The following is a 19693-nucleotide window of genomic DNA, read 5'->3' on the forward strand; positions in this document are numbered from 1 at the left end:
AGTTCTCGCTGTGTTCATCCATTCTCTTCCATTCTGAGTTAAGTCAGCATCTTTATGACTACTGTTTTGAACTTTTTAACAGGTAATAAATCACTTATCTCCATTTCTTGAGGGCCCTTTTCTGAAGTTTTATCTTACTGTTTCTTTTGGGCCTATTTCTCTACTTCTTCATCTTCCTTGACTCTCTGTGTTGGTTTTTGTGCAGGAGATAAAATAGCCACTTCTCCCCATCTTGGAGGAGTGACCTTTGTGTGGGAGATGAATCTTACTCAACCCTGCCTTCATCTTGGTTGGTTCTCAAACTTTTGTGATTGTCCAAGCAGCCTATTTCATTTTCAGTGGCTCTCAGTAGTTGTAGGTGGGGCCAGACCTGTCATTCCACAGGGAAGGGTCTCTGTCGCCAGCTTTTAAAGTATGCAGATACACAGTCTTGCAGGATGTCCACCAGAGCCAGGTGATCTAGAGGTGTCCTTTGGGCAGCAGTCACAAACATCAGGGTGCCAAATGAGTGTAAAAGTGCCTTTCTGGTAGATACCTGAGACTTGGAGTGAGGCAGAGGGAGAACCCACAGATGGTGTCCACCAGCCTCTGTCCCTCGTCCCCAGAGTGTGTCAAAGCAGAAGCCTGCCCCTTAGGCTGAAGCTCCAGGAAAGACTGAGGGTGCGTTTCAGTCGTCTGTGTAGTGCTCTGGGGTAGGTAGTCAGCCAAGAACTGTATTTATCCCCAGAGCTAGGTGATCCAGAGGTGTCCCCTGAGTGGCAGCCACAAAAACTGGGGCACCAGAAACACATGGAAGCTACTCTCTGATAAATACTGCTGGCTGTGGAACACAGCAGACGGAGAGTGAGTGCCAAGATAGTGCCTGCTGTCTGAGGTCTTTGGAGAGGGTTACAGTAGACCCCTTACATGTGTGTTTAATTACAAGCCTGCACCTCAGGTTGCAAGCTATAATTATTTTTTGAAAACTACTTAAAAATATTAAATATGCACATATCATACGACCTAGCCCTTCCACTCCTAGGTATTTAACCAAGAGAAAGGAAGGCATATAAGGCACAGTTCTATCAAATCCCTATATATGAGTGTTTACATCACCTCTCCTTGACCTTGGGTCAGTCTAAAACTAGAAACCCAGTTTCCATCAGTAGGTGAATGAACCATATTATATCTGCACAATGCAACGCTATTCAGGAATAAAAAGGAACACCCATTGATAGACACAGTTTTATGGATGAATATGCAATTAATCATGTGGAGTGAAAGCCAGATCAAAGAGAAAAACCCTATATTGTAGGATTCCATTGTATGAAAGTTGAGAAAACAGCTATAGTGACAGAAAGCAGATCGATGGTTGCTTAGGAATGGGGCTAGAGAGTGAGAGAGGGGTGAATTACAAAGGAGCATGAGGGAATTTTAGGGAGCGATGGATATGTTTGAGTATACACATATGTACACGTAGGTCTAGCTGTATATAGGATTGTATGTCACTTATGTTTCAACAGAGCTGTAAAAAAATGAAAATTTAAGTGTGATTGTTACCTTGGAAAGGTGGAAGAACACACTTTTGATGTTGTCGGTCGGTGCCCCTATTGTTATTATTTATAAATAATAAGAGGGCCAACATGGAAGAGAAAACAAAATGAAAGCAGTTTCAGATTGCTCTCTACCACCAGCACCTCCTGTAGTTAGCACCCCGAGCTGCACGGCGGCGCGGCTGTCTGTGAAGCTGGCTTAGCTGCCACCCACTGTGGCACCTGGCACGTTGCACACCGTCTCCCAGGGACTCTAGCTTGCTTTGCATTTCTTGCAGGCCCTGTGAGCAGAGCCTTACCTTTTGATATGCTGTTGTCTCTGGATCTCCTCCTCTCAAAAAATTCGTCTTTATTATGGTCAAAGCTACACTTAAAATTTTTTCACACCCTGGGTTATGTGTCATTAACCAAAAACTAAGACTCAGGTTGGTGTTTCTTACTGGTGCGTTCTTTAAATGCAGGGGGAGATGTATTTAACATGCTTTCTATGTCCTAGATTTATTCCATCTTAGCGGTCAAAACCCAGGAGGAATTCTTTTGACCTTCCTGACTGGCCACATTCCTGCCTCCTTGTCTTTCTGCAGATCTGATTTGTATCCACTGCGATCAGCACTCACTCCCTTAGGACTTTCCAGACCAGGGACTCCAGAGTAACCAGACTCCTCACCCGTGAGTAGCCCCCGTATCACCTCTGTCTGTGCAACGGGGGATGTTCTCATGCGACTGAAACCGCTCCAGGCAGCCCTCCAGCCCCCTGGGTGGGGAGGAGCTCACTCCTCAGAGGGCACAGAGGAAAAAGCAGTGTGTTTCCTTTTCTCTTGTTACTAAGAGACTGATATAGACAAGATACAATATTGCATCTTTTATAATCAACACTGTACTAATGAAAGAATATAGATTTTCAAATGTTAAGCTAAATTAATTCCCACACCCAGCTTAAGCCATTGGGATTCATTTTGGAGCGTAGTTAGCCACATCCAGGGTCAGGTCAGCAAAAACGCTCATTCACTTAGACAAATGAATTTTTGAGATCATGGTCTTCAACTTGCCTGGCCTTATTTCCATGGAAATGCCATAGCGTAAGTGATCCAAAACTAGTTGGATTTCCAGAGTATTCAGATGTCACAAATACAGTAGGAGTTAGCTATTTTTTAAATTATAAAGGGCTAAGGTGACCATATGTCCTGCCTTTCTGTTTCTTGGCCGCACTGAGGCATATGGAGTTCCCCGGCCAGGGATAAGATCCGAGCTGCAGTTGTGACCTATGCCAGATCCTTTAACTCACTGAGCTGGACCAGGGATCAAATCTGCATCCTGGCACCACTGCATGCCGCCCATCCCATTGCACCACAGCAGGAACTCTGTGTCCTGGCTTTTCTGTGGCTGATCCAGTTTAGTGTCTTTTAGTCCATAAAAGCCATTTATTGGATATTTTACCTAAAGCGCTAACATTTTTATACCTTTATAAGCTCTCTGTCTAGAACTAGATTTAGGGAGATAGGGCCATCACAGCTGTGGAAGCAGGCAAGAAGTATATGAAAGAAATTGGCTCGAGGAGGGATCAGAAGTTCTGACTTTTCCGTAATTACCAAGGAACACCACTGCCTTGTTGTTCAGGGATCAGTTTGGGCTGGTTTCTGTCTTAACTTTTCCTAAAATAGGATGATTATTTCACTTAGTGCTTTTAAAAAAAATAATCACCAAAGCGCTGAGTTTTACACTGACTCTGTACATTTTCCTGTTTTTTTTGTTTTGTTTTGTTGGTCTTTTTATGGCTGCGCCTCCCAAATATGGGATTCCCAGGCCGAATTGGAGCTGTAGCTGCTAGCCTACACCACAGCCACACCAGAACCTAGCCTCGTTTGTGACCTACACCACAGCTCATGTCAACAGTGGATCCTTGGAGGTTCCGTCGTGGCACAGTGGTTAATGAACCTGACTAGGAACCATGAGGTTGCGGGTTTGATCCCTGGCCTTGCTCAGTGGGTTAAGGATCCGGCCTTGCCATGGGCTGTGATGTAGGCCGGCAGCTGCAGCTCCAATTCGACCCCTAGCCTGGGAACCTCCATATGCCGCAGGAGCTGCCCAAGAAATGGCAAAAAGACAAAACAAAACAAAAAACAAAACAAAACAGTAGATCCTTAGCCCACTGAGTGAGGCCAGGCATGGATACTAGTCAGATTGGTTTCCCCTGAGCCATGACGGGAACTCCCTACTTTTCTTGCTAATCAATGAAAATGATTTGTCTACAGTCTTGAAAGAACACATTCTTACATAGAAATAAACATTTATTTCTAAGCCTTCTCACCTTTCCATTCCACAGACACTACCAAAGGCTGTGATGAATCAGTGGCATGTAGAGTACTGACTGATACCTGTATTTTGCAGGAAGGAGACTGTAATTTCCGATTCCTGGGTGGAGGAAAACAAAAACACTCTGGTCTTGCTTCCAATGATGCAAGTGTGATTGCTGGCGTCTTCATGAGCTCCCGAGGTCACAGCACGCTACCGCGGACTCTCATGGCCCCTCGGATGATTTCTGAGGGAGACATAGGAGGCATTGCTCAAATCACCTCCTCCCTCTTCCTGGGCAGAGGCAGTGTAGCCTCCAACCGGCACCTCCTCCAGGCCCGCGGCATCACCTGCATTGTCAATGCTACCATTGAGATTCCCAATTTCAACTGGCCCCAATTTGAATATGTTAAAGTGCCTCTGGCAGACATGCCTCATGCCCCCATCGGACTGTACTTCGACACCGTGGCCGACAAAATCCACAGTGTGAGCAGGAAACACGGGGCCACCTTGGTGCACTGTGCCGCAGGGGTGAGCCGCTCGGCCACCCTCTGCATTGCCTACCTGATGAAGTTCCACAGCGTGTGCCTGCTGGAGGCGTACAACTGGGTGAAAGCCCGGAGGCCTGTCATCAGGCCCAACGTGGGCTTCTGGAGGCAGCTGATAGACTACGAGCGCCAGCTCTATGGGAAGTCGACAGTTAAAATGGTACAGACGCCTTACGGCATAGTTCCAGACGTTTATGAGAAGGAATCCCGACACCTGATGCCTTACTGGGGGATTTAAGCCACCAAAGCCACGCCTGCATCAGCAGCCCCTCGGGCAGTACCAGCATCTGCTACACACCGTCCACTCCCCTCTTCACCTTTCTTTCCAAATGGTTGACTCTCGGCTCGCCCTGAAGTGTTTTTTACACTGGGTACTCACGTTTATTCTAAGAAAGGGGAGGAGGGGAGGAACGTAGGGGAACGCGTACATTGCTAGTAACATTTTTAAAACTAACTAACATTTTGGAATAGTGTTTATGAAAATCTTTAACTGGCTTTTAATCATTTTTAACAATTTGAACAGTTTAATAAACTGTTTGGTTCTGCTCTATTCTCAATCCCATGCCTTCTGGCATCATGGGAGGAGCTCAGTGCAAAAATCACTTTGGGTCCTGATTAACCCTTTCGATACAAGCTTTGCCCCAGGCTGCCGACCAAACAAATGCTTAGGGAGGATTGACACCGGCGTCAGTCTCTACCAGATCAGCCCTCCTCTTTCCTTCTGAATTTCTATTTAGTGACTCTGTAAGTTAAAAACCAAGCCTTTATTAGTTAGCTGTTAAGTAATTATAATGAAATCTGCTGCAAACACCCTCTTGGAATCAATGTGTCCCAGGACTATCTATTAGCATTATTTTTAATAAATATACCTGCTTATCATATTGGAATTTTTACTAATAAGAATTTCAAGGTAGAGTTCCCTTGTGGCACAGTGGGTTAAGCATCCAGTTTTGTCACTGCAGTGGCTTGGATTGTTGCTGTGACATAGCTTTGACTCCTGGCTCCGGAATTTCCGCATGCCTTGGGTGAGTCAAAAAAATACTTCAGGGTGTGTGTGTGTGTGTGTTGTGGATGGAAGATACTCTCCAGTAACTACTGAAATTTGGCTCCTGTGATAATTATGAACATAGCTTAAGCTACACACCCCAGTGAATGTCAACCTTTCATAGCCTTGCAGATGGGCAGATATTAGTATCATTTACAAAGTCAGAACAGAAGAAAACAACATAAGTACACTCTAAGAAAAGGTACAGTTTCCAGCTGTCTCTTGGTTAGTGGAGTGTAGCAAAGCACTGAGGCTGCCATCAAAGAAACTGGTTTTTAACAAAAGGTGTGCTTACTGGCATATACAAACATGCCCTAAACCAAAACTCGATACAAAATGATGAGCAGAGAACAATGGTTTTCTTTGTTCAAACTTGGAAATGTCACTGCTCCTCATAAATTGACAGCACATCAGGAACGTGGTAGAAGTTCCTATTAGCTCTTCTCTCTTCCAGCTCCTGGGAAACCACTGGGAGTTACCACGTTGCCCCTTTTATGGGGGAGTCACTTGTCCCAGCACGGCCTTATATTACTTCATTTGCCAGGTAGGTTGTAGCTTGCTTACCCTGTGGCGAAATTTCCTAGATTTTGGGTCTACTTTGGCAAGAAGCTCTACATATAATGCCAGTGGCTGCATAATTTATATAAATTATACTATTGAATTTTACCTGGTCTGTGGTGATGGTTTCCCTCTAACTTCTTCCTTTTATTTTATACAATTTGCCCACTTTTATAAACATGTACCATTTTTTTCTAAATAGAAAAATTAAAATGAAATAATTTCTGTGGGAAATCAGAGCAACCCATATATGCCTCATTAGCACATGATCAAAAATCAATCAGAAGGAGCTCTCCTGTGGTACAGTGGGTTAAGGATATAGCATCATCACTGCAGCAGCTCAGGTTGCTGCTGTGGCGTGGATCCAGTCCCAGGAACTGTGGTCTGCTGTGGATGTGGCTGAATAAATAAATAGAAAAACCTCTGGCTATGGAGGCTATCTATGGCTTCTATAGTATGAAGGCAAGCTTTTTTTTTTTTTTTTGTCTTTTTGCCTTTTGTAGGTCCACTCCCTGGGCATATGGAGGTTCCCAGGCTAGGGGTCCAGTAGGAGCTGCTGCTACCGGCCTACGCCAGAGCCACAGCAATGCGGGATCCAAGCCACGTCTGCCACCTACACCACAGCTCACAGCAATGCCGGATCCTTAATCCACTGAGCAAGGCCGAGGATTGAACCTGTAACCTCATGGTTCTTAGTCGGATTCGTTAACCACTGAGCCACCATGATGGGAACTCCTGAAGGCAAACTCTTAAGCCTGGTAGTCTTTGGATAAGCATCCAAAGATCACTGTATATAGTAACAAAACACCTGTTGACATATTCTTAGCAATTAAGAAAAATTTGTTGTAGAAATCCTGCAAACACCACTACTAGGATGTACCTTAGAGCATTCTTAGCACTTGGGAAGCCTAGCACCTTTCTACTCCAAATGTCAGAGTTTATTAGCTAACAGTTACAAAGGAAGGTGTGTGACCTGGAAGGTGCTGGGAATTTTTGTAGTGATATGCAGTGCAGAACCAGTATTTCAGATTTCTTTAACACAAAGGTCCTAAAAACTTTTCAAAGCTTAAAAACACACTAGTCATTACACAAGAGGCAAGTAGAAGGCCTCTGTAAATAAAAGCTATGTATATGCACACAAAATATACTCAGATAATTTAAAATACACAACCTATATGGAGTGCTAACCAGTAGCCACAGTCAGAATAAAACATAGATAATATCCTAATATACCCTGTGCTACTTCTACCTCAAGCATGTCCAGACAAAAATTACACCGTAAGCCACAAACATTTTAAAGGCAAGATCCAACACCAAAACAGTGCTTATTAATTGCCACTCAAGCAGTGGAGTGAAGCAGCTTGCACAATGCACAGTATGGAAGTAACCAAGGTTACTGTTTCCAAGGACACGGGGCTCTTGGCTAACAAGAGCTAAGGTGAAGCTGAATGCAGTGTTGAGTCATTTTAATAAAGCTGCATCAATATAATCAACACGACAGTATTCCACACTCCCCAGATCTTAATTGGTGGACGTTATAAAACATTTCCACTACTAAACAGATACTAAAAGTAGTGAATACTCTTCATGATAAGGGCTTTCTGTCGATGGCTGCTGTCTTTCCCCCTTGCACCTCCCATGGAGTGATTAAACCTATCATACCTGATAAGGTCAGCAATAATTAGGAATTTTATCTGAGCCATTCTGGAGTATATCTAGAAATGGAAACAAATCTAGTTAACAGGCGAGCATGCTTTTAAAAATGTCACCAATATGAACCACTGTGACAGAATAATAGTCCATACCGCATCTCTTAAAAAATGTCTCTGCGATGTAAATTCTGTCCAAGTAGGAGGCATTCTTGTGGCAAAGGTAGATTCTGTTATCGTGGTCTGTCGTGGAAGGTGTAAGACCGAACAGAAGGCTGCTTGAATTCTGGTGCCATGTCAAAACCCTAGGTGCTTGCGCAGGCTCAAGAGGGGCCCAGAGGCCTCAGACAAAGCCTGCTAGACCCCGGCCCGCTTGTACTGTCACTTACACTCCCTGGCCCTGGCCCCGGCCCCACGGGCGGCAGGTAGAGGCTCTGAAGGTAACAAGTTGGAGATGCTGAATCCGTCACTGGCAGCTGGAGCTGCTCTCCAATGAGATGGCCCATTTACCTCATGAGCATTTGCCCGTCCGTGCATCCCAGCTCACAGCACCAGCACGGCGGGGCAGAGGCCTCGTCCGGCCCGAGGAGTGTGGACGAAAAGGTTCTCTACTTCCTGGGAGAGGCTGGAAGTAAAAGGCGGAAGGAAGGGGGGACAAAACAGCATCTCCTCAAGTTTTGTCCTGAGGAGGGAAAATGACCTCATTAATTAGGTAAAGCAGCAATTCTAGAGACAAAACCAACCTTTTCAGTTTCCAAATAAAAACCACGTCAAGGTCAGAGAGCTTAAGCCATAAAAGTGAAACCCTTAAGATTCACAATCTCTTCATAAAGCGCATAATTAACAACTGAGAGAAATAAGTGTCCTAGATTGGTGTGTTCTTCTCAGGAACAACAGTGGCTTCCCCCCCCTCCCCCGATTTTATGCATTCAGTTGAAGTGGCAAGATTCTCAATACCAGCTTAGGCATGAACCTCTTCCTCCTAAAATTCAGTGCCGCTTTTGAACAATTTTCTTCCCCTGCTTCTAAGTCATGTGCCTCCACCACAGACACACGCCTCACTTTTCTCGCTAGGCCAGGAGCTCCCCCTTCTAACCCTCAGTGAATTTTCAGGTCACGGTCCCTGCACAGTCATTTCTGGAAATCTGGACAGAGGCCTCTGCAAAGAGATTCCATTCAGCTGCCTCTGCGAATCTTGCCTGAAAAAAACCCCAGCATGTTCCCTGTCCCAGTGTGAGGTAGAACAAGGCTTTCAGCGAAGGCTCCCGAGGGCAACGATCCTCATCCTGATTCACCAAGATCTGGGCCTCCCTCGAGACGAACATTCTTCTCCACTGCACAGTTCGCAGCATGTTTTGAGAAGGTCATCTCAAAAGTTGGACAGTCTTAGAAAAGTGGAGAAGTGGTTCAGGGGCGACAGGTTGGTATGTCTGCCTTTACTTACCTGCTTGTCCAATGGAGAGAAGCAGAATTTTTTCTATAAAAAGAATTTCAGTTTAATCCCGATTTCTCCCTTTTTATTCATTTGCATTATTAACAAACTAAACGTGGACAAATGCATTCGACTTCACAGGACAGTGAGTGTTCTAGATAACACACAAAAACTGGCTCAAAACATTCTTGCCAATTCCAGTCCTACAGCAATAACTTATTCTTCTTTCAAGGTCAATTCTTCAGTTTCCATACCACAGCAGCAAATGCTTCCTTAGAGAAAATCATGGTCCATCTTTTTAAACATCTGAAGAGAACTAGAGATAAGTCAGCAAACTTCCAGGGCCACATGCAGTGAGCAGGGCAATTTTACCTCAAACCCCAAAGACTGGCTTTGGGAGCTTGGGGACAAAGGTCGTCTGTGGGAAAACTAGGAACTTCCAAGCATGTCCCCCCACACTGGGAGGTTTTCTTCAGGTAGACGGATGGGGGGGGACTCCGCAGTACTTGAATTCTATTGGTCCCTGTCACCCCAAGGGGCGTGACGGAAAAAACACAAAACAACCGGCTGGTACTTCACAGAGGAGCTTTCAGAGCAAATCAGGCAGGATGAGGCCAGGAGGTTTTGGTTCAACGCAGTTGATCCAGAAGTTGGCACAGCTGGCGTGATACTGGTGTCCTCCATATGCCAGCTTGAAGCTGTCCGTTTCTGAGTTGAAAGCCTGCCGGAAACAAACAGACATGTGGGGCAAGTCCGGGCGCTGCCCGGCAGCCAGCATGGATGGCTCTGCAGGTCGCAGAGGCCGAGGCCAAGCTGGCGCGCACACAAAAGCCGAGCAGGTGGCCACGGGACCGCAGGCAGGAAGGTTTTCTGCCGCTAATTAAAGGTATGAGAAAATCTTTACTGTTAAACCTAGTTTCAGCAAAAGGAGGCCAAATCTTTCATAGAAAAGGCAAACAGAGGCTATGGGGGGTTGGTAGGGGTCATGACGGGGGGGAACTAAAATAGCCAGGGCTGCGGATCATTTTTCTCTCTCTTTGTGAAGAAGGAAGCCCTTCCCCAAGGCTGGCGTTTAACTTGTAACATGTGATCCCTTAAGTGTCCGAGGTTGATTATAGTCCTTTCATGAATGAAACAAAGAAGAAAAACTCTTAGGGTCAAAGGCCACTGGGAGCTGATCACCGACATAACTAAAAAGTCCCAATATAGGTATAGGATTTGTAAATAAATAAATAAATACAGATAATAAACACATAAGAACTACTCCCAGACGAGTAAGGCCTATAGTCAAGGTACAGCCAGCCAGGCCTAACCCCGGCCACTTCCTGGCATGTTTTCTGAGGCGCTACAAGCAAACAAATAAACGAAACTCTACAACTTGAACAGTTTGCTTTTGTTTGCTAACAGCCAAGTCCTGATGCTCTCGGATCTCATTCCGTGTGACGGCACCCCAACTCTGCCTTCCCCGAGTTGCTCCTTCTGTTAGCCTGTGTTCATCACAGAGAACAATAACTGTGACACCAAAGCCAGTTACGAGACACAAGCATGCAAACAAGACACGTTGTTAGTTGACTGAATCAAACACTATGGGAACAAAAATGACTGCGCAAAGGCTTCATGGTTGGAACGGCTCAGGATGGCAGTGGAATCACTGAATTCGCCTTCCACACTCAAAATTAAGATGAAGACGCTAAGATAATGTGTAACTGGTTCATACTTTTTTAGGATGTTCCTCTGCAGGCTTCTCTTCTTTCTGAAATAACGTTGAAACCATAAGGTCAACAAAACTCTGCAAATGGGGCCTCGGGCCTCCAAACAAGTCCTTACAGGTTTAACCTTTCCTCTCCACCACCCACTGAGCACCTGGTGCCTCGGGCACCGCGCAAACAAGCCCGCTCCCTGCAAAGGGAAGAACTGCCTCCCTTCCATCAACAGCCCCCCACTGCCCTCCCCACCCCCCCCGCCCCTGAAAGAACGCATCTGCTTCCGAGGTCAGAGCTCAGGGCTGGATCAGCTCCCCGGCTCTGGTCACAGCCTTGCTGAGAAGTGGGCTGGGGCGGACGTGTCTCCCAGGCCGTTAGGGAGGAGCTTTGCCTTCGGGGGAAGGTGGGTGACTTACCCGGCTCCTGGAGTCCACGTTTAAAAGGCACACCCCGCAAGCCAGCTCCTGAGCATTTTTAATCCCAGGCCGCAGCATACAGGACGAAAAGTCCAGGGAATTTTCATCAGGCTGTGAGGAGAAGACACATGGGTAAGAACCAGCCATTCCGAAGGCTGCTGGTTTCGCTCCCTGGTCACAACCCGGACAGGTCCAGCAGCAAACTCAGTAAACTCTCTACGACCGCCAGTATAACATTCAATTTCCCAGAGTTCCCGTCCTGGCTCAGCGGTAAAGAACCCAACTAGTATCCATGAGGATGTGGGTTCGAGTTCTGGCCTCACTCAGTGGGTTAAGGATCCGGCATTGCTGTGGCTGTGGTGTAGACTGGCAGCTGCATCTCCGATTTGACCCCTAGCCTGGGAACCCCCATATGCCGCAGCTGTGGCCCTAAAAATAAAAAAAAAAAAAGAGAGAAAAAAATTCAACTTCCCAGCCGTTTCCTGAGTACCTATTGTGTTTTTGTTGCTAGGGATGCTATGATGAGTAGGAAATGGTCCCTATCCTCTGAGAACTCGGTTTAGGGTAGGGCGAGGTGGGTATCAGGCAACACGGTGCCAGGAGAGCCACACCAGGGAAAAGGTGTGTGACGGCAGAGAATGCTTTCTAGAACTTAGCAACCTTTTGGCTGAGTCCTGATGGGTGTTTGTGAGGAGAAGGGGTGGGGCAGGATGAGGTTGGAGGGCAGGCTATTGCTCTGTGTAGAGTAAGCAGCACAGACAAAAACCTTGAAGCAAAAGATCAGGTAAGAGAAGAAATCTAGGGGGCGGGGGCCAAGCTTCTGAAAGGAGGGAGGAGATAAAACCAGAGCATGAAGGCCTTGAAAGGGGTATGGGGGCTTGGGACGTTATCCTGGGAAGTCTCACGGGTTCCAGCTGACCTGACACAGGTCAGGTCTGCGCTACGGACAGACCCCTCTAGCTGCAGTGCAGGCAATGAATTGGGGGAAGCCATCCTCAAGGTACAGGCCCTCGTTACAGGCTGCTCTGGCAGTCTGGAGACAGACGCTGAAGGTCAGAACTGGGGTGGCAACAATGAGGAGTGGAGAGAAATGGCCACATGAAGAGCTGTTAAGGCAGCAGAATCAACAGGCCTGGGGGAGAGACCTGGGTAACGGAGAGGCTTCACCCTGACAAGGTACGTGAGGGCAGAACACGTCTGGGGATGGAGACTGGGGACAAGAGAACAGTTTACTACAGGCTGAGTTAATGCTGCCTGTGGGACAGCCAAGTTCTGATGTTACATCAGCAGGCAGATGGAGGGAGTTCCCTGGCGGTCTAGTGGTTAGGATTCAGTACTTTCAACACTGCAGTTCCCTGGTCTGGGAACTGAGATCCCACATCAGGCCAATGCACACCGAGGCCAAAACAAAAACAAAAACAGAAGGCAGGCAGAAGGATACACAGCCTAGTGCTCACGAATGAGAGCTCTGGACATCATTGGCTAGAGAGAATAAATATAGTAACTACAGCTAATGAGTCAGGTCCTTACCCGTGCTAAACCCACGCTAGGCTCTTTGCATGCATTATTTAATTTATTCCTTACAATAAATCTATGAACTAAGTGTAGCCTGATGATTAAGAGCCCAATGATTGAGAGCCGCTGATTTCTTAAAAGTTAAACTATAATCTATTACATGAGCTTGCAATTCCTAGGTATTTATCCAAGAGAAATGAAAACATGTGAGCAAAAGTCTTGTACAAGAGGTGTTCATAGTGGCTCTACTCATATTATCCCAAACTAGAAACAGCAGATATCTATACACAAGAAAATGGATTTATTTTATTTATTTATTTAGGGCCACACCCATGGCATATGCAGGTTCCAAGGCTAGGAGTCATATTGGAGCTACAGCTGCTGGCCTATGCCACAGCCACGCCAGATCTGAGCTGCTGACCTACACCAAAGCACGGAGCGATGCCGGAGCCTTAACCCACTGAGAGAGGCAAGGATCGAACCTGCGTCCTTATGGATGCTAGTCAGATTGGTTTCCACTGAGCCAGGATGGGAACTCCAAGAAAATGGATGTAAAAAACCACAGTATGTTAATACAATGGACTATTACTCAGTGATAAAAGGAATCAAACTGATACGCACAACAGAGAGAAAGTTTTAAAACATGCTGAGAGCACAATATTCTAAATCAACTATACTTTAATAAAAAAAAGGTTAAAAAAAAAACATGCTAAGTAAAAGTAGCTGACAAAAGAAGCCGACAAAAGAGCATATATGTTACATGATTTCATTTATATGAAGTTCGAGAACAGGCAAATCTATGGTGAAGATCTACAGAAATGCATCAGTGGTTATTTCTAGAATCGGGTTTTTGTTAAATCAGATAACAGCTCTTGAATACTGGAGAATCTTTCCTCAGCTTTTGGTTCTATTCACACTATAACAACTACAGACACAACATACTTTTAAGTTTAACGTGCATCATTACCATTTTCTCTATTAAATTAACTCTAGACAATCATCAAAACAAGTCAAACCCTGATGTGCAGTGTTTGCTGATTTCCATGGTGGATTCTGAGCTACCAATGTGCTGTCGCTGAAAACAGAGTGGGGAAGAGATGCTGAGAGCACCGTCATGCGGTGCTTCCACATACGGATAAACGAGACGAGGGTGACCCACTTCCTGGTTTATGCCAGGCTGCTCCCATTTCAGCTCTGAGGAAAGCCCTCAGTCCTGAGCAAATCGGGACAGTTGGTTGTCCTATGATAGACAGCAACAACCTCGAACGCTAAGACGAAGCGGGGGGAAAAGAAGGGAAAATGGAGCGGGATGGATTGGGAACTTGGGGTTAAGAGATCCAGACTCCTGCCTCTGGAATGGATAAGCAATGAGATCCCGATGTGTGGCCCTGGGAACTCTATCTAGTCACCTATGATGGAGCATGACGGAGGAGAATGTGAGAAAAAGAATGTCTATATGTATGTGTGACTGGGTCACTTTGTGTACGGTAGAAAACTGACAGAACACTGTAAACCAACTATAATGGAAAACACAAAAATCATTAAAAAAAAAAAAACCCAAAAGATTAAAAATAAAAAAAATTTAAAAAAGAAAAATGTGCAGGTTATGTATGATACTTCTCCATCCCTTTCTAATTCAAAATAATAAACCATGTGCTAGGTTCCACAAACCCCTCTATAACCTGAGCTGAATCTGTTCAGATCACACTTAAGGAAGGAAGGACAGATGGTTCTCAAAAAAGAGAATGAGAGGTAGAAGCTTCAACTGTGTGCAAAGGACACAGCCCCAGCCAAGCCAGAGGATTTTTTGTTTGTTTAAGTGCAGTCACAGCCACTTTAGTCAAACCTAGAAGCAGGGGGCACTCTCGTTTGCTTGCTGTCCAGTTCTGCCCTTTGTCAAATGCTGACAACTGCACCTGCCCTACCCTATCTCCCTCAGTTGGTGCTGGAACTCTCACGAACATATAAAGTGCCTGAAAAGGATAAAATACTTTGAGTGATTACCAAAATTATTCACTTTGACAAATAAAATTGAACAAGCTTTCTGAAGAGGTTAAAAACACAGTAGTACTATGTTTGCAATCTGTATTACAGCCATTTATCATGTTCCTGAGTATGGACTATTTGAGAAGTAATTAGAATCTGGGCAAACACTGAGTCTTGAAATCAACCAAGTTAATAAAAGCCCTTTAATATCTGTTTACCAAAGGCATAAAAGAAGCACATGAAAAAGTCGTATTATAATCTCCAGTGAAAATCATAAGGCTTTGCATAAATTATCCTGTATTCAAATTAATCTTTCAAAGGATAAATTAACCTTTATAAATTCACATCTATTAGCAAGGGGATTATTGTTGTACATAGTAACAGCGTGACACCAAGCAAATGGCCCTAATTTCGCAAGAAGGTATGCCCTTTACAAGCCACCTTCAATCGCGTATCACCTACTTTAATTGGCAAATTTGTATTTAGCAAAGATAAAAAAACAGCTATATTATACATGACCTAAATACACCGACAAGTCCCAGAGTCAGACTGGGACACACAATCCTGAATCTTTAGCCAATAATAAACTAGTAAAATGGTATCCAATAAAATGATTTTTCCCCTCTTTTTAGGGCTGTACCTGTGGCACATGGAGGTTCCCAGGCTAGGGGCCGGGATCAGAGCTACAGCTGCCGGCCTACAGAATAGCCACAGCCACTCAGGATCTGAGCTGCATCTACACTGCAGCTCATGACAATGCCAGATCCTTGACCCACTGAGCGAGGCTAGGGATCGAACTCACATCCTCAGGGATACTAGCTGGATTCTTTTTTTTTTTTTTTTCTCTTTTTTTTGGTCTTTTCTAGGGCCACACCCACGGCATATGGAGGTTCCCAGGTTAGGGATCTAATCGGAGCTGTAACTGCCAGCCTACAGCAACTCAGGATCTGAGCTGTGTCTATACCACAGCTCACAGCAATACCAGATCCCTAACCCACTGATCGAGGCCAGGGATTGAACCCTCGACCTCATGGTTCCCAGTCGGATTCGTTAACCACCAAGCCACGATGGGAACTCCCTAGCTGGATTCTTAACCCACTGAGCCACAATGGGAACTCCCGAAAATGATTTTTTTTTTTTGCTTTTTAGGGCCATACCCACAGCATACGGAGATTCCCAAACTAGGGGTTGAATCGGAGCTGTAGCCACTGGCCTACACCAAAGCCACAGGAATGCCAGATCCAAGCCGTGTCTGTGACCCACACCACAGCTCACGACAATGCCAGATCCTTAACCCACTGAGCAAGGCCAGGGATGGATCAAACCTGCATCCTGGAGTTCCCATCATCGCGCAGTGGTTAACAAATCCGACTAGGAACCATGAGGTTGCAGGTTCAATCCCTGGCCTTGCTCAGTGGGTTAAGGATCCGGTGTTGCAGGGAGCTGTGGTGTAGGTTGCAGATGCGGCTCGGATCCCGCGTTGCTGTGGCTCTGGTGTAGGCTGGTGGCTACAGCTCCGATTAGACCCCTAGCCTGGGAACCTCCATGTGCCGAGGGAGTGGCTCAGGAAAAAGGCAAAAAGACAAACAAAAACAAAAACAAAACAAAAACAAAAAAAACCCTGCATCCTCATGGATGCTAGTCAGATTGGTTAACCACTGAGCCATGATGGGAACTCCCCAAAAATGATTATTAAGGAGGACAATTTGATAGTAATTAGTGTTCTTTGCCAATAGTCTTATTCTCATCCTTCTGGACAAATGGTAGGATGGGCCTTCCTTCTCCCTCTAAATTAGGCATGTGCAACTTGTCACAGTGTTAACAGACTGTGAGGATAAGTCATGTGGCCACTTCTGGAAGGAAGCCTTTAAGACTAATGTGCTATTTGTCGCCTTCCCTTGATCCAGTTTTGGAGGTCAGAGGTCTTAAATGGGTTGGCAACACTGTGTTCCTTATGGAAGATCTGGGGAGAAGCTGCCTCTTTGCCTTTTCTAGTTTCGTCTTCCTTCCTTCCCTCCCTTTTTGCTTTTTAGGGCCACACCCGCAGTACATGGAGGTTCCCAGGCTGGGGGTTGAATCGGAGCTACCGCTGCCGGCCTACCGAACTGCATCTGCAACCTATACCACAGCTCACGGCAATGCCTGGATCCCCGACCCAGTGAGCCCTGAGCGAGGCCAGGGATCGAACCCACATCCTCATGGATACTAGTGGGATTCCTTTCTGCTGCACCACAAGGGGAATGCCCCCTTTTCTAGTTTCTAGAGACTGTCTGCACGTTCCTTGGACCACGCTTCCACCTCCAAAGCCCACAGTGTAGCATCTGCCAATCTCTCTCTCTCTCCTTGGACTGTCGCATTGCTTTTTCTCACCTCACTCTTTTGCCTTCCTCTTATAAGGATCCTTGTCATGCCTCTGGGGCCACCCAGAAAATCCAGGACAAGGTTCCCACTCAAACACCCTTCTACCATATAAGGCGAAGCACCCACAGGCTCTGGGGATCAGGACATGGCCATCTTGCAGGGAGGGATTATTCTGTCTACCTCACCCACCTTCTGTCAACTGAAGATAGCCACGCAGAGACATAATGAAGATTCTGTCTCTAACACATTCTTGCCAACTGGGAAGATGACAAAAATGCTATCATTATTAAAGAGAAACTGTCCTGATGCGTCACTGCCATAGGAAGTACTCTGCAAGTCACTGCTTGTTTCACACTGAAAGGAAGTACAGGAGAATTTTATTATACTGAGGGTAATAGTGGAATTATAGAGCCTGTGTGATTTTTCAACTGAGATTAACAGGCCTGACTCTTCTTATAGATCCTATATGGCAGAATCGATTAGTTTTGTTTTCCAGGACTGAGTTTTGGTTATGAACCTCCTGAACTTAGATCCGCAGCCCTGAGATAAAACCTCAAGATAACAATCCATCTCACTCAACTCTTTGTCTCTTGAGAAAAAAACAGCTTCTTCAGCCTGTGCCCAGAGGAGACATGTTTTGCCACCAGAGGGAGTTTTAGTCCAGGGCTAAAGGAGCATCACAGGGAAAGGGCGGAGCAAAACTGCGCAAGTCTGACTTGAGTCTGACTTCCAGTTTAAACCCTCAAGGTCATGGTTCTTAGTCGGACTCGTTTCTGCTACACCAAGATGGGAACTCCTAGAAAAAATTTTTAAAAATGCCAGGGCTCATCCCCGCCGTGGCTCAGTGGTTAACGAATCCGACTAGGAACCATGAGGTTGCGGGTTCGATCCCTGGCCTTGCTCAGTGGGTTAAGGATCCGGCATTGCCGTGAGCTGTGGTGTAGGTTGCAAACGAGGCTCAGATCCCGCATTGCTGTGGCTCTGGTGCAGGCCAGTGGCTACAGCTCCTATTCGACCCCTAGCCTGGGAACCTCCATATGCCTCGGGAGTGGCCCAAGAAATGGCAAAAGGACCAAAAAAAAAAAAGAGTTTCCTGAGAAGTGGAATTACCGAGTCTTACCACTCTGTTTGTAAGTCCTTTCACCCCTTCAGGGTTTATGGGGATTTGCTCAGAGCAGACAAAAGATGAACAGAATGTGGTCTTGGTCCCTGTCCTCAGGGAGTCCAGAGGCGGAGGGAAAGCATGTTGCCAAACACCTTTTCCATAGTGGGTACCGATTTCCTAATAAATTCCCTAAGCAATCGTCAGTCCAACTGTACCATATCGACAGGATTAGGGTTCAAATAAACAAACTCAACCCTAAACTGGGGTTATTAGGAGGTGAGAAATAAACTCTTGTTTTAATGTGAATTAATGTTTCCTGATGAGCTGTGCCTCCTTTTTTTATGAATCACTTCATGGTTTTGCTCTAATTTTACTGGGAAACTTGTATATTTCTCACTTATCTGTACGTTTTCTTTACAGAAAAACATACTTGAGGCCACCATCAATAGGTACTGCCACACTTTCCCCCTCATTTACCACTTCATCTATTTTTTCTGTACTTAGAAAGACTATCACTAATTTGCACTTGGAGCTTTGCCACTCGATCTATATGGAGAAATTCCTAAGAAGCCACTCAGTAAAATCTGTTGCTTTATTTACTGAAAGGATATTTTTGAAGGAAATGTCGATTATGTTAATTTCCTCTTTATAAAAACCCACAACAGAAACTTCTAATTATGAGCCAGGAATAATTATGCTTCCTGAGTGGAGGGTTTATTTTTATGCTATGAACACAGTGAACTGTGGAACTGATCACGTCTTCTTTGCATCGATGCCCAGAAAGGCTCAAGTCAACTGTACAGCTCTCTGCTAGCCAATGCCAGCCCTTTAAAAGCATACGTTTTTGTACACTTAATTTCATGCCTGGCTTTAACTCATCTTGCTACTTTCATTTTCCCTTTGTTTTATTTTCCGTATCCACTTATTTAAAATTTTTTAATCAGTTATTAAAAAAATGAGGTACAGAAGTGCTTTTCTAGTTTGGAAAACTCTGGAAGATTCAAAAAAGCATCAAACAAGAAGTATAAAGTCCCACCAGACACAGTTAGAACCTAAGGAAATAAAGGACATACATATGGTATCGCTTACACGGAATCTAAAAAATACACATGAACGTATATACAAAACAGTTAACAGACCCACAGACATAGGAAACACCCTTTGGGTTACCAAAGGGAAGAGGGAGTGGGGGAGGGACAAATTAGGAATACGGGGTTCACAGATACAAGCCAGTATATACGGAATAGAAAAACAACAAGGATTTCACTGTACAGCACAGGAAGTTATGCCCAATGTCTTATAATTACCTATGAGGGAGTACAATCTCCAAAAACACTGAATCACCTTGCTGTACACCTGAAACTAACATGATACTGTAAATCACCTACTCTTCAATGAAAACAAATAAGCAGCCAAAAAGAAATAAAGGACACAGTCTCTCTTTTAAGGAGTGAGAAGCTAGTGGGCAAGAAACAAGAAAACACAATGATGAAGAAGCGTGGTAAGTGCCCTGACAGAATGTGCTGTGGACACACACACAGGAGGGGCGCC

At 45.3% G+C, this 19693-nt stretch overlaps 2 protein-coding genes across 34 annotated transcripts in view; one reads left to right on the top strand and one right to left on the bottom strand.

The window, feature by feature from the left end:
* Nucleotides 1-9122, top strand: part of DUSP14 (dual specificity phosphatase 14) — a 37517-nt gene extending 28395 nt beyond the window's left edge. Inside the window, exons 2-3 of one of the 2 annotated variants that reach the window (XM_003483054.4) lie at nucleotides 2117-2201; nucleotides 3921-9122. In XM_003483054.4, the coding sequence (XP_003483102.2) occupies nucleotides 4014-4610 (597 nt within the window). In that variant the 5' untranslated portion in view covers nucleotides 2117-2201; nucleotides 3921-4013 and the 3' untranslated portion in view covers nucleotides 4611-9122. The remainder of the gene's footprint in view (nucleotides 1-2116; nucleotides 2202-3920) is intronic. The other variant, XM_021067373.1, reaches the window with a different exon arrangement.
* SYNRG (synergin gamma) overlaps nucleotides 5121-19693 on the bottom strand; it is a 95302-nt gene continuing 80729 nt past the window's right edge. For 12 of the 32 annotated variants that reach the window (XM_021067369.1, XM_021067360.1, XM_021067351.1 and 9 more), the window contains 2 exons: nucleotides 11176-11286; nucleotides 5121-9777 (listed from right to left, as the gene is read on the bottom strand). In XM_021067369.1, coding sequence (XP_020923028.1) covers nucleotides 9646-9777; nucleotides 11176-11286 — 243 coding nt within the window. In that variant the 3' untranslated portion in view covers nucleotides 5121-9645. Of the gene's footprint in view, nucleotides 9778-10773; nucleotides 10810-11175; nucleotides 11287-19693 lie in introns of all 32 variants that reach the window. The other 20 variants (XM_021067367.1, XM_021067347.1, XM_021067350.1 and 17 more) reach the window with 6 other exon arrangements.

This window comes from Sus scrofa, chromosome 12, assembly GCF_000003025.6.
Source record: "Sus scrofa isolate TJ Tabasco breed Duroc chromosome 12, Sscrofa11.1, whole genome shotgun sequence".
NCBI classification, from domain to species: Eukaryota; Metazoa; Chordata; class Mammalia; order Artiodactyla; family Suidae; genus Sus; species Sus scrofa.